This window comes from Lynx canadensis, chromosome E1 (assembly GCF_007474595.2).
Source record: "Lynx canadensis isolate LIC74 chromosome E1, mLynCan4.pri.v2, whole genome shotgun sequence".
NCBI lineage: Eukaryota > Metazoa > Chordata > Mammalia > Carnivora > Felidae > Lynx > Lynx canadensis.
Window position 1 is genome coordinate 18,962,643 of NC_044316.2, and position 16,540 is coordinate 18,979,182.

Here is a 16,540-nt window from a genome sequence, read left to right on the forward strand (position 1 = left end):
AAGCAGAGTATAATCAAAACACTAAACTTTTGACTCACTATTTTAAAATCGCTGAATTAAGTGTGTGGACCATAATACCAAGGGGTGGAAACAAAAATGTCTTCGTTCAAAAATAACTTTTAAAATTTGAACTCAAAACATACCTTAATGTATCATGTTTAAACACTGTCAAGTTTGAAAAGGAGCCACTTTTGTTTGTTCACGAGCTGTCATTGGATAGCATCATTCTGAGAGTGTGTATTTAATTAGGGCGTTGATAAATTTTAGGTATTCCTGCAATAGAAGCTTTCTGTTTCGTCAGAAGTTGTTTGACCTGTATGTTGAGTACAAAAGTAGTTACCTAGTTAATTCCTTGTTTTTAAAAAGGTGCTAATTTTTTTCAGTATCCTCTGACAAGTATATATGGCCCCTGATTCAAGGAGCTGTTTGTGTTACCACTATTCGTTCTAGTACACAGTCTCACATTATTAGTTTGTATAAGATGGGAGCTCTGCTCAGTTTCATTTGCCAGTCTGGTCCTTTCTACCCCTCAAAAGGTGACCTGATATCACCATGACTGGCATGAGTGTTCTCTTGCTTCCCCTTTTCCCTTTTTGACATTTAGTTTTATCTAGAGTAATATGGTTATAATTTTTTAACACATTGGTAACACGTTGATCATAAAACGGATACTTGGGGGTTTTTTCCCCCTCTCATTTTAAGATGTAACCTAGATCTTTAGAGCCATGGTACCTGTAAGAAGTGAATTTGGCCAAGAGCAGTATCACCTAGGGAATTAATGCAAAAATTACCAGTGCCTGGAGGCCACCCCCCGTTCCAACTGAATCAGAAAGAGAGGGTGGGAATTAGGTTTTGGCTAGTTTTAAAAGCTCTTCAGATGATTCTGATACACAGTCAGGATGAGAATCACTAACCTAAAAGGGAGAATAAGATTGTGATCGTACTTGGTAAAAATATACAAAATGTTTTCTTACATGGCTAGCGTATTGCCCAAAATAAATGCTCAGTAAGGGATGAGATTTTTTAAATTTAGCTTGGTCTTTAGTATGCCCTGATCAATTTTAGCAGTTAGTTGGAAAGTCTCTCAAACCAACTTTTGTAATACATTCAACTGAAGGTGGAAGTCTTCATTTGATTTAAGTGTAAGTCATTATTTTACTTGAACCCAGTTTCTTGAAAGGTTAAACAATTACCTAGAGCATCTCGTTTTCCAAATTAGAACAAACACACCACCCCCCCCCACACACACACCCCTTTCCTCTGCTCATGTCACATTAGATAGTAAAAATAAATAAATAAAATTGATCATTTGTCAGGCCATTTGGCATCCTTGAAGTCAGAAAATTAATCGGCCTTTGGATATTTGCTATAAATAGTCCAGTAAGCAGTATTTATAGAATAGAGGTACATGGCACTTGAACAGTAAGATATGCTGTACGTTTACACTTGGCCTTCTTGTGGCTCCAGTCTCCCCTGTTTCAGTTGGGCACTATTTCTTATTGATCTTTATAGTGTGTTGTCTAAGATAATAAAATGAATACAAATAATATATGTAGTCAGTTTTATTCTAATGAGTCTTAACTTATGATACAAAATTAAAAGTTTTAATTAAATATTTGTAGTAGAAAAACACTTTCTTATGTGTGCCATACTTAAAGATGAAAACATCTAGCATAAAATTAGCTGTGTTGCTATACGAGCTGGGACAGATTCCGTCTCATTCAGCAGAGGCACCGTTAAACTACAGTTCAACTCTGTGCATTAGGAATTTGGCTTCTGTTAGATGTTGAAGCATATACTTGCCTCTAAGGACACATTAAAACTCTTCAAAGTTTAATTACATTCAGACAAAGATCATCTAACTACTGCTGCTGAACAGGAAATATTTAATTGTTCCTTTCTACCTCCATTAATTAGTTCCTTCAACTCATCTTTAAAACCTTCTCCACGTTCTTGGGTGTTTTATTATTTGCTTCTTAAAATATTCAGTGTCAGAATGAAAGTGCACAGTTTAAGTATTTGAGAAGGTGAACTGACTTCTTCCCTTCTCGCCTGCTCGATTCTAAATTGCAAGGCTGCCATGTCAACAGATTTTAGACCAACTTGTGGCATTTAATACCAAACGGATTTCATTTTTACTTCATAAGCTTTCTCATTGCTACTTTGCATTTGTCTTCACTAAAGCTTCTGTTAGTTAGTGAGTTTTTCAGTTCCTCCTTCATCTTTTCTGTCCCTTGTAGCTGTGAGAGTTCCAGTAGATTGCATCATTAGGTTGGGCCCTGTGAGCTGTTGTGCTCTTTTCCAAGTGTCTGATTCAGCAGGCCATAGACCACTGCTTGCCAGAAAATCGCCGTTGGTTCTCGGCTGACGCTTGCCTACTTGTTTTGATCGTCTGAGGGATGAGACTTTGTTTGCCAGAACTACAGTCGAAAGAAATAGGAGGGTGCAGATAAGAAAAAGCACTGCAATTATAATTAAGCAAATTAGCATAGCCATTTTGTTGTTGTTTTCCTCACAGACCCCTTTTTTGAAAATGTCATGGGGACTTTTGCTTGTGTTTTTGATGCTCGGTACTGTTGGAGAGCTGTTCCTGACAACAGAAGGTATATAAATCTCCAGTTCCGATTTAGGTGTTAGAGATAGGACAGGAGATGACGTGGCGATTTCAGTCATGTTTGTAGAATTACTCTTTTTATCTACTGCAGAAGTTGTAGGGTTTGTGTTCATGTTTTCATTTTGGTTTCTGCCCGTCTTATTTTGAATATCTGGATCCCAGACAGTAGTACTGTTAGCCCACAGATGGGTATAGTTTGCTTTTGTTCCAGGACACAAAGAAAAAGCTGTTGTCATCACAAAGGCAAGATGCAGGTAATGTCCTGCGTGTTCCATGTCCATGAGTATACTGGTAATCTGTTGGGACAGCAGATAATTTGTTAATTTGTGAAAGAATAATGGTTCCTGCTTTTCTGGATTGTAGTTAAAAGGTGGACAGCTGATATCTTATAAGTTAGCTACAAACTCATACCTAATATTTGCTGTCCTGTTTGAATTCCTTCTCAACTGACTTTTTCTATTAGGCTATGTGTAAAGAAACCATTTAATTTCTGTTATTCTTTTAAATGCTAGAAGTTGGCATTATAAATACCTATGAATCATTTTAAACTGAATACTGTGGTTTTGTATAGTTTTCTCCCCCTCAAGCATGCTGAACTTCAGCTTTGAGTCGACAACTTCTGCTTCTACTTTCCTGATTCCTCCTTCCTGCCCCCGCCCAGACCCCAACCATTCAAGGATCTTTCTTGCAGAAACTCCCCACACTCTAACAAATGTGTCACTCATCTTTATATGGGCCTTAAGCATTTTGCTTTAAGTAGGAAAAGAACATGCAAATGGCTTTTTGGGGTTGAGAAAGGGGAAGTGTGGTAGCAACCAAAGGAAAAGGATTTCAAATAGGAATTCAACATATTCTTTAAAAAAAAAAAAAATGGATCAAGATGTTCTTTTATCTTCCTGGGTGTTTATCTTGGAGCTTAGAATAAAACTGGTACTTAGAAATATACTCCTGGGTATTTGTGAAAGCAATTATATATGGTGTTGGTTCTCTCTTTCACATCTGTATCCCCTCACTTCTTGTGGCTTTCTGAAGGCAAAGGCACGCCAGGTTTTTCAACCTAAAAATCTGGCATTACAGTGAAAATGAGGCAGATTTCTTATGAATAATATCGAAAGTTAAATTTATTGACTTTTTTCATCATCATTTATGCCCAGCATTTTTTCCATGAATATTTTGACACAGTGTTTTATTTTTTTTTCAATGTTTATTTATTTTTGGGACAGAGAGAGACAGAGCATGAACGGGGGAGGGGCAGAGAGAGAGGGAGACACAGAATCGGAAACAGGCTCCAGGCTCCGAGCCATCAGCCCGGAGCCTGACGCGGGGCTCGAACTCACGGACCGCGAGATCGTGACCTGGCTGCAGTCGGACGCTTAACCGACTGCGCCACCCAGGCGCCCCTTGACACAGTGTTTTAAAATACATGATACAGGGGCGCCTGGGTGGCTCAGTCGGTTAAGCATCCGACTTCAGCTCAGGTCATGATCTCACAGTCTGTGAGCTCGAGTCCCGCGTCGGGCTCTGTGCTGACAGCTCGGAGCCTGGAGCCTGCTTCAGATTCTGTGTCTCCCTCTCTCTGACCCTCCCCCGTTCATGCTCTGTCTTTCTCTGTCTCAAAAATAAATAAACATTTAATAAATAAATAAATAAATAAATAAATAAATAAAAATAAAAAAAATAAAATACATGATACAGTAAAATAGAGAACACCAGGATTGTGGGGATTTAGACTGAAGCGGGAAGACCAGGCAGATCTTGAGTCTTGACATATAAATAAAAAAGATGAACTTTAGTTGTGGCTTCAGGCTCCTTGGAAGGCAGTACAAAAAGGAGACAAGTCTGTTCCTAATTCTCATTATCCACCATATGATTGAAGATTTAAACAGAGCTGGCATATCTGTTCCAGGTACTGATGAACCAGCGGGAACGATCTATCACCATTATCGAATTATCTCTTTTATTATAATATTGTTTGAGCTGCTTTTTTTTTTTTTTTGTAAGCGTATCTTATTGTTAGCATTTGTTTGAGATAACTGGAAGCAAAACCTACATTATTCTCCTGAGATTGACTCAGTGGAATTGCCTGTTTAAAAACTTTATTTTATAGATGTTCTTCTCAAACCTGAATGTGAATGGGAGTCTTTTTTTTTTTTTTTTAATGTGGATTCTGATTCTGTAGTTCTAAGAGGGACCTGAGATCCCGCATTTCTAGCCTCCTCCCAAGTAAAACAGATGTCACTGCTAGCCATGCTTTTTTGAGTTTTGAGGTTTTATAATAAATAGTTGCTATGTGTCATTGGATAATATTTGGATGCTATTGATATACAGAAATCGAGAATAACAAATGTGATACGTTGTTATACTAACAAAAGTAGCTTATAATAAACAAAGGTAAATGGCAACTAACCAGTGAAGTAATATTTCCTAAAGGAAAATAAACCTTTATTATGTGTTCTAGAATTAAGATTACTTTTTGGATTATGATCTTTAATAGACAGTTGAAGGGATTGTGCACTGACTTCTATAAAATAGTGTTCAGCTTCAGTTTTTAAAGTGAATGACACCAATCTTAGGATACTTTACGGTTCTTTCACAAAGAGAAATACTTTATTTTGGGTTAGCAAGTAATTTCCCTCCTTTCATCCTAGACTAGCCTTCTGCATGCAATGCTAAAATAATTTAAAGCAGGTTATTCCTATCACATTAGTTCATTAACAGTGTAGTATACATCATGGTATTCGTACTCATTTCAGCAGTGCTTACCACAGGGTAGATAATAGGCCCGCTGTGGATTGTCTTCGGCCAGATGTACTGTCATTCCCAGATAAACAAGCTGTTAACAAAATGAGACTTTCTCTTGCCCTTACAAATGCCTGAGAATAGAGAACTGTCTCTGTGTCCCCAATCTATGCCATGGAAGCCAGGTTATGTTACCAAAAGTTCTCTTTATCTCTGGTCATTTTGAATAAAATTTATAATGCCTAAGCATTCATAATGAGAACTTTATTTTTTAAACTTTTTAAATAACAAGTAAAACTTTTCAATTCACTGTGGAGTCTAAACTCAGATCCTTTCTAATCCTCATAAAAACTATGTTGATGATAAATCTTTCCATTCCTAACTTAAATGTTACTTAATAGTACAGAAAAGAACAGTATACATTTTCAATCACTTATGATTCTACTTTATTAGTAAGATTCTTAGGTATTATTTGAAAGCACTTCCTTCAACACTAATCTGTACAACGTTATGAGTAAAAAGCCATAAGAAAAGCCATATATATGACCTACCTTACAAATTCTTGGCCAAAATTTGGTTATAACCTGATTTTAATAAGCCACTTCTTTTCTTGTCTTGAAGCACAGCTTCCAAGTAATTTAAAGCAGAATAGCCTTGGAGAATATGAACCTTAAAGTAAATCTGCAGTGAAAAAAAAAGGATATGTACAGCTAGCTTTCCACTTTTAAAACCAAACCACAGATGACACATTTCCTTTCTGCTGCAACTAAAGCACATGTCACAGGGGGGAAAAAAATCCAACTTGTCCAGTTGGCCACTGGCATGACAGGAGGCTTTGTACAACAAGTCCCCGCCTCCAGGGCAGGGAGGGTTTTCCGCCCCATGCCTTTTGACCTTATGTGCATTACATATGCCTGCTGTGTGCTTTTGAATGATATATTAGTACCATTCAGAAAGAGATGGAAGGGTATTTTTCCTGCAGCATTAAAATCTTCTCTAAAAATTTTATTTGTGTACCACAGGCTGATTTAATGACATGAGTTAGGAGACCTGGGGTATTGGTCAGATAATAGAAACAGTGATACACATAACCGACATCTCAGATTGCGGAGCTACAGCAAAGACTTGAGAAAATGTCTAGTAAACTTAGATTATATGGGGCAGAATATACTTTTGTGTTGTTGAATGTATACACACAAAGTCTCAGCCTCTCTCTCTCTTTCTCCCCCCAACCCCCGAAGGTCCTGTCATCACTTCATATTCAGTATGTCTAAATGGACTTCATTTTCCCTCCAAAAGTGGCTGCCCCTCATGATCTCTTTTTTTTTGTTGTTCATGATAGGAACATTCTTTGTGATCTCAGAGGCTTGATACACAGCAAGTCCTTTTAATTCAAGTCCTTCCTTTTAGCCCTGACCAGAACTTGGATCGTGTTGGCTCTTCCTTCATATTCTTGAATTGGTTTCTTTTTTTTCTTTCTTTTTTTTTTTTTTTTTAACTGTCACCATAGCATTTAGATCCTTAGGAGGCCGTACCTAGACTACTACCATAGCTCTTTTTTTTTTTCTTACCAGCCCCGACTTCTTCATGTATCTTGTATACATCACTTCCTTTGATCATATCACTTCTTTAAGAATATAAAGTTGAATAACTCCTTAACACCTATAGCAGTGATTCAGAAATGTCTGTGTACGTAAATATCAGATGAGGAGTTTTTTTAAAAACAATGAAAATTTCTGGGCCCCGCTGTATACATTCCTATGTAGTAGGTCTGGGCTAGCACCAGGAAGCAGACTGCATTTGTAACAGGTGCCACGGTTGATTGTGATACTGGGCTCCACAGAACATAGTCTGAGAAATATTGGAGAAGACTCAAACCTCTTGAAAAATTTTGATCCCTTCACAACTTAACTCTTACATATTTTTCAGACTGTCTCTCTTTTTTGTGAAGTTAAGCTTTCCGCTTCATTTGGTTTTGTGTTTTAGTTTTTATTGAAATTCCAGTTAACATACAATGTAATGTTAATTTCAGGTGATTCAACACTTACAACACCTGGTGCTCATCACCAATGTGCTCCTTAACCTCCATCACCTATTTAACCCACCTCCTTCCCCTCCCTCAAGTGACCATCAGTTTGTTCTCTGTAGTTAAGAGTCTGTTTTCTGGCTTGCCTCTCTTTCTTTTTTCCCCTTATGATTGTTTGTCTTGTTTCTTAAATGCCACGTATGAGTGAAATCATATAGTATTTGTTTTTCTCTGACTGACTTATTTTACTAAGCATAATATACTCTAGCTCCATCCGCGTCATTGCAAATGACAAGATTTCATTCTTTTTTTATGGCTGAGTAATATTCTATTGTAATATATACCACCTCTTCTTTATCCATTCACAGTTGATGAACATTTGGGCTCTTTCCATAATTTGGCTACTGTAGATAATGATGCTGTAAACATTGAGTTAGTATTTCTGTATCCTTTGGGTAAATACCTAGTAGTGCAATTGTCCAGATTTATCTCTTAAAATGTCTGTACATGAATCCTTCATTCCAGCTAAAATAGTTGACTGTTGCCTCAGCACATCTAGTTATCTGTTTCTTTTCCTCTTTAGAGGCCTCTTTCAGGCCTCTCCATGAGGCCTGCCAGTCCCTCCTCTAGTTGAATTCAAAGTTTCTCCTACCCACTGAAGCCTCAGCATCTTCTGTGTAGCTTTCACTGGCTACCCAGTTTGTGTTCATATCTCCCTCTTCTGAACTTTTTCTCTGCTATTTGTTTGATAAGTGATTACATACAACCTCATACCTTTCCTGTCATCTTGAAATATTTTATTTTGGGGCACCTGAGTGACTTAGTCATTCGAGCGTCCAACTCAATTCAGGTCATGATCTCAGGGTCTTGGAATCAAACCCTGTGTCGGGCTCTATGCCCTTGGCATGGAGCCAGCCTGAGATTCTCTCTCTGCCTCTCCCCCTGCTCGTGCATTCTCTCTCTCTCTCTCTTTCTCAAAAATAAATTATTTTAAAATCATTTAACTTATATTTTTATCTTATTTCCTCCCAACAAGATTTTTAAAAATCTCTGAGGTAAGGATGTTTATCGGGCCTAGTACTACCAGAGTCATCGAGTATAGAACTTTGGGCCAAGTTAACATCAGTTCCGACTTGAAGTTCTAGTACTGTGTTCTTCAGGGCTTTCTGGTGGTCTTTACCTTGGCTGCTCTCACACTGATCAGCATTCTTTTGAGTTGTAAGCAACTTAGGACCTAATATGGCTTAATCAAAAAAAAAGAATTTATTGGCTCACACAACTGAATAGTCCAGGGATAAATTCGGTCCCAGGAGAGGCTTTATCTAGGACTCCAATGAAATGGCTGGGGCCCTCTCTCTCTCTTCATCTCTCTGCTCCATTTCTTCAGTTTTCAGGCAGGCTTTTCTTTCATATGTCAAGATATGAGCTAACAACTCCCAGGGCAATGTGTTTCCTTGTTTATAAACACCAGGAAAGAAAAAGTCTCAATTCCTAACTAAAGCTAAAGTCTCTGAATTGGGCCTCTTTGGCCCTTATTGTCCTGATTTAAGTCATATGATCATTGCTGAACCACCGGTAGTCAAGGTGGGGTGAACGAATTGACCAAAGCCATTCAGATGACTCCAGGGCTCCAGGGGGTCATCCCCACCCAGACTGTTCAGCTGGGAAATTCTGTGGGCCTCGAGGCAACCAATCAGTGTTCACTGCCTTCCTCTGTCTGTGGTGTGCGGGTTTGTTGCTCAAAAGGTTTTGAATTGGAGACTTGTCTCTTCCGTTTTACTTCTACCTTCTCAATGTCTAAAGAATAACTGATTTTAGAAAATGGACTTAGACTTTATATAATTGTTTTATATTAGTTTTCTCTAGAAAGCTAAACAGAAAACTGAAAGAATGAAATAGATTAGTAGCATCTGTATATTTATCCAGAACCCTGTTAACCATCTGTGTCCTTTTTTTGTCATCTTCCTTAGGTTTAAAACTGGCCAAATCAATGGCGATTTGCTGATATACCACGTCTTGCTGACTTTAAAGCCATATTATGCAAAGCCATATGAAATTGTAGTGGACCTTACCCATACTGGGCCTAGCAATCGCTTTAAAACGGACTTTCTCTCCAAGTGGTTTGTTGTTTTTCCTGGCTTTGCTTATGACAATGTCTCTGCAGTCTATATCTATAACTGCAACTCCTGGGTCAGAGAGTATACCAAGTATCACGAACGGCTACTGACTGGCCTCAAAGGCAGCAAGAGGCTCATTTTCATCGACTGTCCTGGGAAACTGGCTGAGCACATAGAGCATGAACAACAGAAACTGCCTGCTGCCACACTGGCTTTAGAAGAGGACCTGAAGGTATTCCACAATGCTCTCAAGCTAGCTCACAAAGACACCAAGGTTTCTATTAAAGTAAGTTTCACTCCTTGTCAGGTAAATGATTTGTTAGCTTTCTCGGCTAAGCAGGCTGTGCTGGTCTTGCTAGGTGTCCTCATAGTGGTGTATTAAATGTAAAGTAAGTCCAGGTGAAGGAAAAACCAAGCTCTCTATCTTCATGGGGGTCCTGTGGAAGATATGAGAGGTGTACGCTTAATTATAGTCTAGGTCGGATTGGAAGCAGGAGAGTGTTGTAGAGAGTGCAGTTTGCCATATATCAGTCAAGTGGTAGGAATGTGTGGAGGGTGGAAATTACCAGGTGAGAATTCTTCTGATGATTACGTGCTCTTTGCAGAGTGGGAAACGAATCAAGAGAAAATCCATAATTGTCCGTAGGATTCTTGACCTTTTTAGAAAAAATAATATTTTTAAATGTTTCCAGTCTCTTTTGAGATCATTTATCATAATAACTATTGAGTCCATTTGAATATGTAACGGTGGTGACTCTTCCTTAAATGGCAAACATGGTATTTGTTTGGTCGGTTGGATGGCTGGTTTTCAGAGCCTCTTACAACTCTATATAGCGGGATTTAATTCTTCACTTCACCCTCTTACACCTTCACTTCCCAGGTTGGTTCTACTGCTGTTCAAGTAACCTCAGCAGAGCGAACGAAAGTCCTAGGACAGTCGGTCTTTCTAAATGATATCTATTATGCTTCGGAAATTGAAGAGATCTGCCTGGTGGATGAGAACCAGTTTACCTTAACCATTGCAAACCAGGGCACACCACTCACCTTCATGCACCAGGAGTGCGAAGCCATCGTCCAGTCTATCATTCACATCCGGACACGCTGGGAGCTGTCACAGCCCGACTCCATCCCCCAGCACACCAAGATTCGGCCAAAAGACGTCCCTGGGACACTACTCAATATTGCATTACTTAATTTAGGCAGTTCCGACCCTAGTTTACGGTAGGTTTTTTAAAAAACCCTCTTCAACTCTATTCAGGGTTTGTTGCTTTTAGAATGAGGCCACTTAATAAGCTTTTAAAACAGCCTTTACCTTAATACTCTAAATTGTAAGGTATGCTGTGTTGGTTAACCAGCGTGACCTCATCAGCTTGTGGGGTATTCACATGAACTGTGGAATTCTAAATAGGGTGATTCACACTAAAGCAGTATATGTTCTTTCTCCAGGAAACTTTCATCTGAAACAGACTGCATAGCAGTTTTATTGTTTTGGGTCCCCCTGCCCCCGCAAAAGCCTTTTTAAAAAAAGTTAGTCCTAAGTTTCTCCTTCTCTGAGTCTTCTAATTATGTTTTCCCCTGTTCAAAACTATATCACTGTTAAGTTTCCTCACAGTCAAATTAGATTATCGTTGTTTGACAAAGGAGGGCTTAATGTTCAATAACTCAGACAGTAACATTGCATACTTTCCACCTATGTGACTTCAACAAAATTCCTGAAGTCTTAAGACTAATGCAGATGTCATCTGACAGAGTATAATTGGTTCTGTTTAGGCTTAATAATCTGAACGTGAATGAGGAAAGGGCATGGCTGGCTTGTGGGGTCAGTAGATTTGGTTTAAATCTAGATCTGCTACCATGTATGACTTTGGGCAAGATCCTAAAGTACTCTTAGCCCTAGTTTCCTCATTTTCAAAGTAAAAGTAACAATGCCTTCCCTATATACCTGCAAAGGTTTAATAGTATATGCAGTAGTATATTTTAGCACCTACCAAACAGTTTCTGCTCGGTTAGTATTACTGCCTCCCAGTCCCCGCCCCCCACTTCCTCTCTCTGCCAGTGTCTCTTTGCACTCCTCCCTCCTTTCTCCCCTCTGCTTTTTATTTTAGGATAATTCTTTGTCCCAGGTTCCTTGGGACTGTCAGGATTTTTACAGGTATAAATTCTTAGCTCCAGAAAATCTTTCTAGGGTTTAATAATATAGCCCAGTTTTATAAGTGGGCCTTTTAGGATTCCTGATTCTTAAATAAAGGGGGGTGGGGTGGGGAATCAAGATTTCTTTACCTGAACGGGGCCTCATGGAGTCCATAAACTCCCAGAAACTATACATAAAATTGTGTGTGTGCTTAGCTTTCATTATCTGCAAGGAACCTGTGACACCTACCCCCAGTTTGAGGAGGGCCCCATTCTTTATAGCTGTTGAAAATGTCCAAGAATAAAAGTCAATGTCAAAATAATGTAACTCCAAATTCCTAGGAGTTAGTAAGAGATACATAAACTTAGAAACAATATTAACATTCTCATTTTAGGAAAATAGAGCTACAAAGCCTGCCTTTAATTTCTAATTCAAAGTTCCTCATAGAAGAATGCTAACATCTTCTAACAGTTATCAGCTTGAATTGATCCTGTATTCTCGTCTGAAATAAAGTGAGCTGACAGCTTCTGCTTTTTGCTGAAGCAGGTCATTCCAGGGAAGAAACCTTTAGGCTGATTCAGATTTCAATGCCTTTTGCCCCCAGATGGTTGTTGCATAAATATAGTAGCATGATGAAAGTTCAGAGGTCAGGAAAACCTAAAATTTACAGACCAAACTATTTCTCTTACCAGATGGGGGAGAAAAATGAAAATTTGAAAATCGAGTGTGAGTTTTTTGACCTGTCTCCTAAATTGCTTAAGTATATTTTCAGACATTTAGAAAAGAAGTTTTGTTTCTAATGGAACCTGGATATATAATTATTTGGTTGTTGTCAGTGGTTATGTGTAATGGAAGGAAAGATGGGGGGACTTCATTACATTACGTTTGACCCCCCCCAGTTTGTAGTATGTCTTGTAAGATACCCAGAAAGAAATTCAGTAGTGTTGGTTAAAGATTTTCACATTTTAATTGGATGAGGGGCCATCTCGTTTCTCTTCTCATGATCCCCATTATAAATGGATCTGATGGGAGGGGAGCCACAATTTGAGGTTTGGGCTTCACTGAAAATATGATGAGCCTCATTCTACTTCTTTCTGTTGATCCACCTTAGGACCATAAATCTCTCCTATTTTATATCCCAGGGAAATGTCTTTTAGGAAGGTCTTAAACTTACCTGTCGCAGGAACCTCACAGTGCTGTTCTGGTTATGTCAAGAACCTCCTTTAAAGGAAATCCATAAATGGTCAAGGGGTGTTTTGTGTTTACTGTAGAATCATAACATCTTGTCTCTAATGGATCATAAAGTTTAAAAATAGTTATTATGCTTTGTAATAGAATCATAAGTTGTGTGTTATGAAAAAAAAATTGGAGCTATAAGAAAAAATAAGTTTTAAACAACTTCATTTGTGTTTTCTCCTAGGTCAGCTGCCTATAATCTTCTCTGTGCCTTAACTTGTACCTTTAATTTAAAAATCGAGGGCCAGCTACTAGAGACGTCAGGTTTATGCATCCCTGCCAACAACACCCTCTTTATTGTCTCTATTAGTAAGACACTGGCGGCCAATGAGCCACATCTCACCTTAGAATTTTTGGAAGAGTGTATTTCTGGATTTAGCAAATCTAGTAAGTAATAATTTTCTTTAATACTAACAACGATTCTAAGAAGAGTCCGAGAAAATCCTTTCATTGCAGAATTTGCCAGTGAAATCATAATTGATTTTTATTTTCAGTTGTTTACCTCCTCTAATTTTTCATCTGCACCTGAGAGAACTCTGCAGGAACTTCCTGGTAGACAACATTGAGAAATCTGCCAAAATTCTGGCCACAAACACGTGATGGCAAGATTCTGATACCTTACATGTCTCCGAGCCACAAGCCACATACAAAGTAGTTTTTGCTCTGTTCCAGTTTAATTGGCTCTAGGATTTGTCTTCTTAGCTGATTATTCCAAATGAGTGAAGTGTCCATGTCATCCCCTTATTTTTTTTTTTTTTTAACATTTATTTATTTTTGAGAGACAGACAGAGACAGAGCATGAGCAGGAGAGGGGGAGAGAAAGAGAGAGGAAGACACAGAATCCAAAACAGGCTCCAGGCTCTGGGCTGTCAACACAGAGCCCGACGTGGGGCTCGAACCCACGAATTGAGATCATGACCTGAGCCACCCAGGTGCCCCATCATCCCCTTGATTTTAAAGAAAGAGTCATGTTCTCTTTTCTTGAGGTTGTCTTTGAACTGTGATTTTAGTGTTCAAGTACAGTGCCTGGAGAATGCAGCGGCGCATAATACAGGGTCCAGAGTCAACTCCTGACTTGGCTTTTAACAAGTCCTAACAGGGGTGCCTGGGTGGCTCAGTTGGTTAAGTGTCCAACCTCAGCTCAGGTCATGAGTCCGTGGGTTCGAGCCCCACGTCGGGTTCTGTGCTGACATCTCAGAGTGTGGAGCCTAATTCAGATTCTGTGTCTCCCTCTCTCTCTGCCCCTCCCCCCAACTCTCAAAAATAAAGATTTTTTTAAAAATTAAAAAAAAAGATGTCTTATAAATTTAACATCCACTCTTTCCATTCATTCATTCTCATACCCTGTAGTAGTATAAATGTTGCTCTTCTTCCAGCTTATTTCCTGACATTTGCTTCCCTTTCTCTCTCCATAATACATAAACTTTTTTCTGCATTCAAACATATTTCTTGATTTCTCAGGTCATTGAAAACTTTGACAATTCCTCAAGACCAGATCACTATATATAGTTACTTAACAATAAGAGATGTAGGAATATAACTCTAAAGAGACAATGTGTTAAGACTGACAAAACAAGAAAAGCATAAAGCTTTGTTAAGAAATATTAATATTAAAAAAAAAGATTCGTGTGAATGACCAGGCATGTTGTGTTCCTGGATTAAACAGTTGTTCCCAGATTGTTATAAATTCAGTGCAATCCCATCAAAATAGCTTCAGGATTTGAGGATTAAAAAGGAGGCAGAACTGAAAATGATTTTAAATTTCACCTAAAAGGACAAGAGTAGGTAAGAAAGTATAGAAAGAAAACTGAGAGACACTTGATGTTGCAGACATCTGGACACATACCAGTACAGTAATTCAAACAGAGGTGTTCAAGAGTCAGCAGTCAGATCAGTTTAAGAGAAACAGATTGATAAAGAAGCATCACAAACTGATGGGGGAAGATTAAATCATTTAAGCAATGAGGTGGGGAAATGCATTAAATTGGGTCCATCTTCACCCTAAACCACAAGATACCAGAATAAGTTCTAGTTATATTTAAGATATAAAAACTAGAACCATGGGGGCGCCTGGGTGGCTCAGTCGGTTAAGCACCCAACTCTTGATTTCAGTTCAGATCATGATCTCATGGTTCGTGGGTTTGAGCCCCACATCAGGCTCTGTGCTGCCAGTGTAGAGCCTACCTGGGATTCCCTCCCTCTCCCTCCCTCCCTCCCTCCCTCTCTCTCTCTGTCTCTCTGTCTCTGTCTCTCTGTCTCTGTCTCTGTCTCTCTCTCTCTCTCTCTCTCCCCGTCTCCCTCTGCACCTCCTCTGCTCGTGCGCGCGCTCTCTCTTCCCCAAAATAAATAAATAAACTTTAAAAATTATATAAAAAATAAAAACTGGAAGCATTAAAGAAGAAAAATGTTTAATAGCTTTCTGAGTGATTAAGGACTTATGAAGGAAAAAAGTTGTAGATGGAAACAAAGGAAATGGTGAACGTAAATGACCACATAAAACTTCAAAACATCTCTATTTCCAAAACTGAAACACAAGTAAAAGATAATAAAAAACTAGGAAATAGGCTTGCAGCACATATGAGAAAAGATTAACACCTTTAATCCAAAGAGTTCTTACAGATTAATGAGAGGTGGATCAACAGCAGTAGCATGCAGGTCATGCTAAAAAAGAGTGTATTTTAAGAAATTCACTAATAAAATCAAAGAAATACAAACTCAAAGAATAGATAACATTCAGTTATCAAACTGGCAAAGGATTTTGTTCACTTTATTTCAGTGTTGGCAGTCGATGGAATTGTGAACAGGGGCAGTGTTTTGAGAAAGCAGTTTGGACATGGGTATCAAGACTCTTAGGAATGTTCATACCTTTTGGCCTCATGATTCCATCTTTTAGAATTTATCCTCAGGAATTGATGTTCAGGTGTTTATTATAGCATTACTTTTTATTTACATTTTTTTTTTAATTTTTTTTTTTTTCAACGTTTATTTATTTTTGGGACAGAGAGAGACAGAGCATGAACGGGCGAGGGGCAGAGAGAGAGGGAGACACAGAATCGGAAACAGGCTCCAGGCTCTGAGCCATCAGCCCAGAGCCCGACGCGGGGCTCGAACTCCCGGACCGCGAGATCGTGACCTGGCTGAAGTCGGACGCTTAACCGACTGCGCCACCCAGGCGCCCCTTATTTACATTTTTAAAATTCAGGCATATCCTACCAGTCAAGTGCCCACATCTTAAGTGAACAGCTTGATGAATTTTTACATGTGAATACATCACAAAACCATCTCCCAGAACAAGAACATTTCCAGCATCCAGAAGACTCCTCTCAGTCAGTACACCATCCCCTCACCAAGAGTAACCACTCTTAGGACCTCTATCGCCATGGATTTATTTTGCCTACTTTTGAACTTCACATAATGTTATTTATAACAGCAAAATATGGGAACAATCTAAAGGCCAAACAATGAAGAACTAATTAAATTGTCAGATTTCCATATGATGGAGTAACATGAAACCGTTAAAAATATTTTGGTTCAGAATTTCAGTTTGGAAAGATGAAAATATTCTGGAGATGGAGACTGGAGATAGTTGCACAATGATGTACGTAAGGCCACTGACATGTGCACTTACCAATGGCAAATTTCATGCCGTGTATATTTTACCACAATTAAAAAAAAGC

At 38.7% G+C, this 16,540-nt stretch overlaps 2 protein-coding genes across 5 annotated transcripts in view; one reads left to right on the top strand and one right to left on the bottom strand.

The window, feature by feature from the left end:
- NF1 (neurofibromin 1) overlaps positions 1-16,540 on the top strand; it is a 251,040-nt gene that overhangs the window by 197,401 nt on the left and 37,099 nt on the right. For all 4 annotated transcript variants that reach the window (XM_030295711.1, XM_030295713.1, XM_030295712.1 and 1 more), the window contains 3 exons: positions 9,350-9,782; positions 10,377-10,717; positions 13,048-13,250. In XM_030295711.1, coding sequence (XP_030151571.1) covers positions 9,350-9,782; positions 10,377-10,717; positions 13,048-13,250 — 977 coding nt within the window. The remainder of the gene's footprint in view (positions 1-9,349; positions 9,783-10,376; positions 10,718-13,047; positions 13,251-16,540) is intronic.
- On the bottom strand, positions 1,550-6,034 carry EVI2A (ecotropic viral integration site 2A). Its single transcript, XM_030295719.1, has 2 exons — positions 5,905-6,034; positions 1,550-2,910 (listed from the first exon to the last, which is right to left on the bottom strand). Exon 2 carries the CDS (start codon positions 2,893-2,895, stop codon positions 2,191-2,193), a length of 705 nt encoding a protein of 234 aa, XP_030151579.1. The 5' UTR covers positions 2,896-2,910; positions 5,905-6,034; the 3' UTR covers positions 1,550-2,190.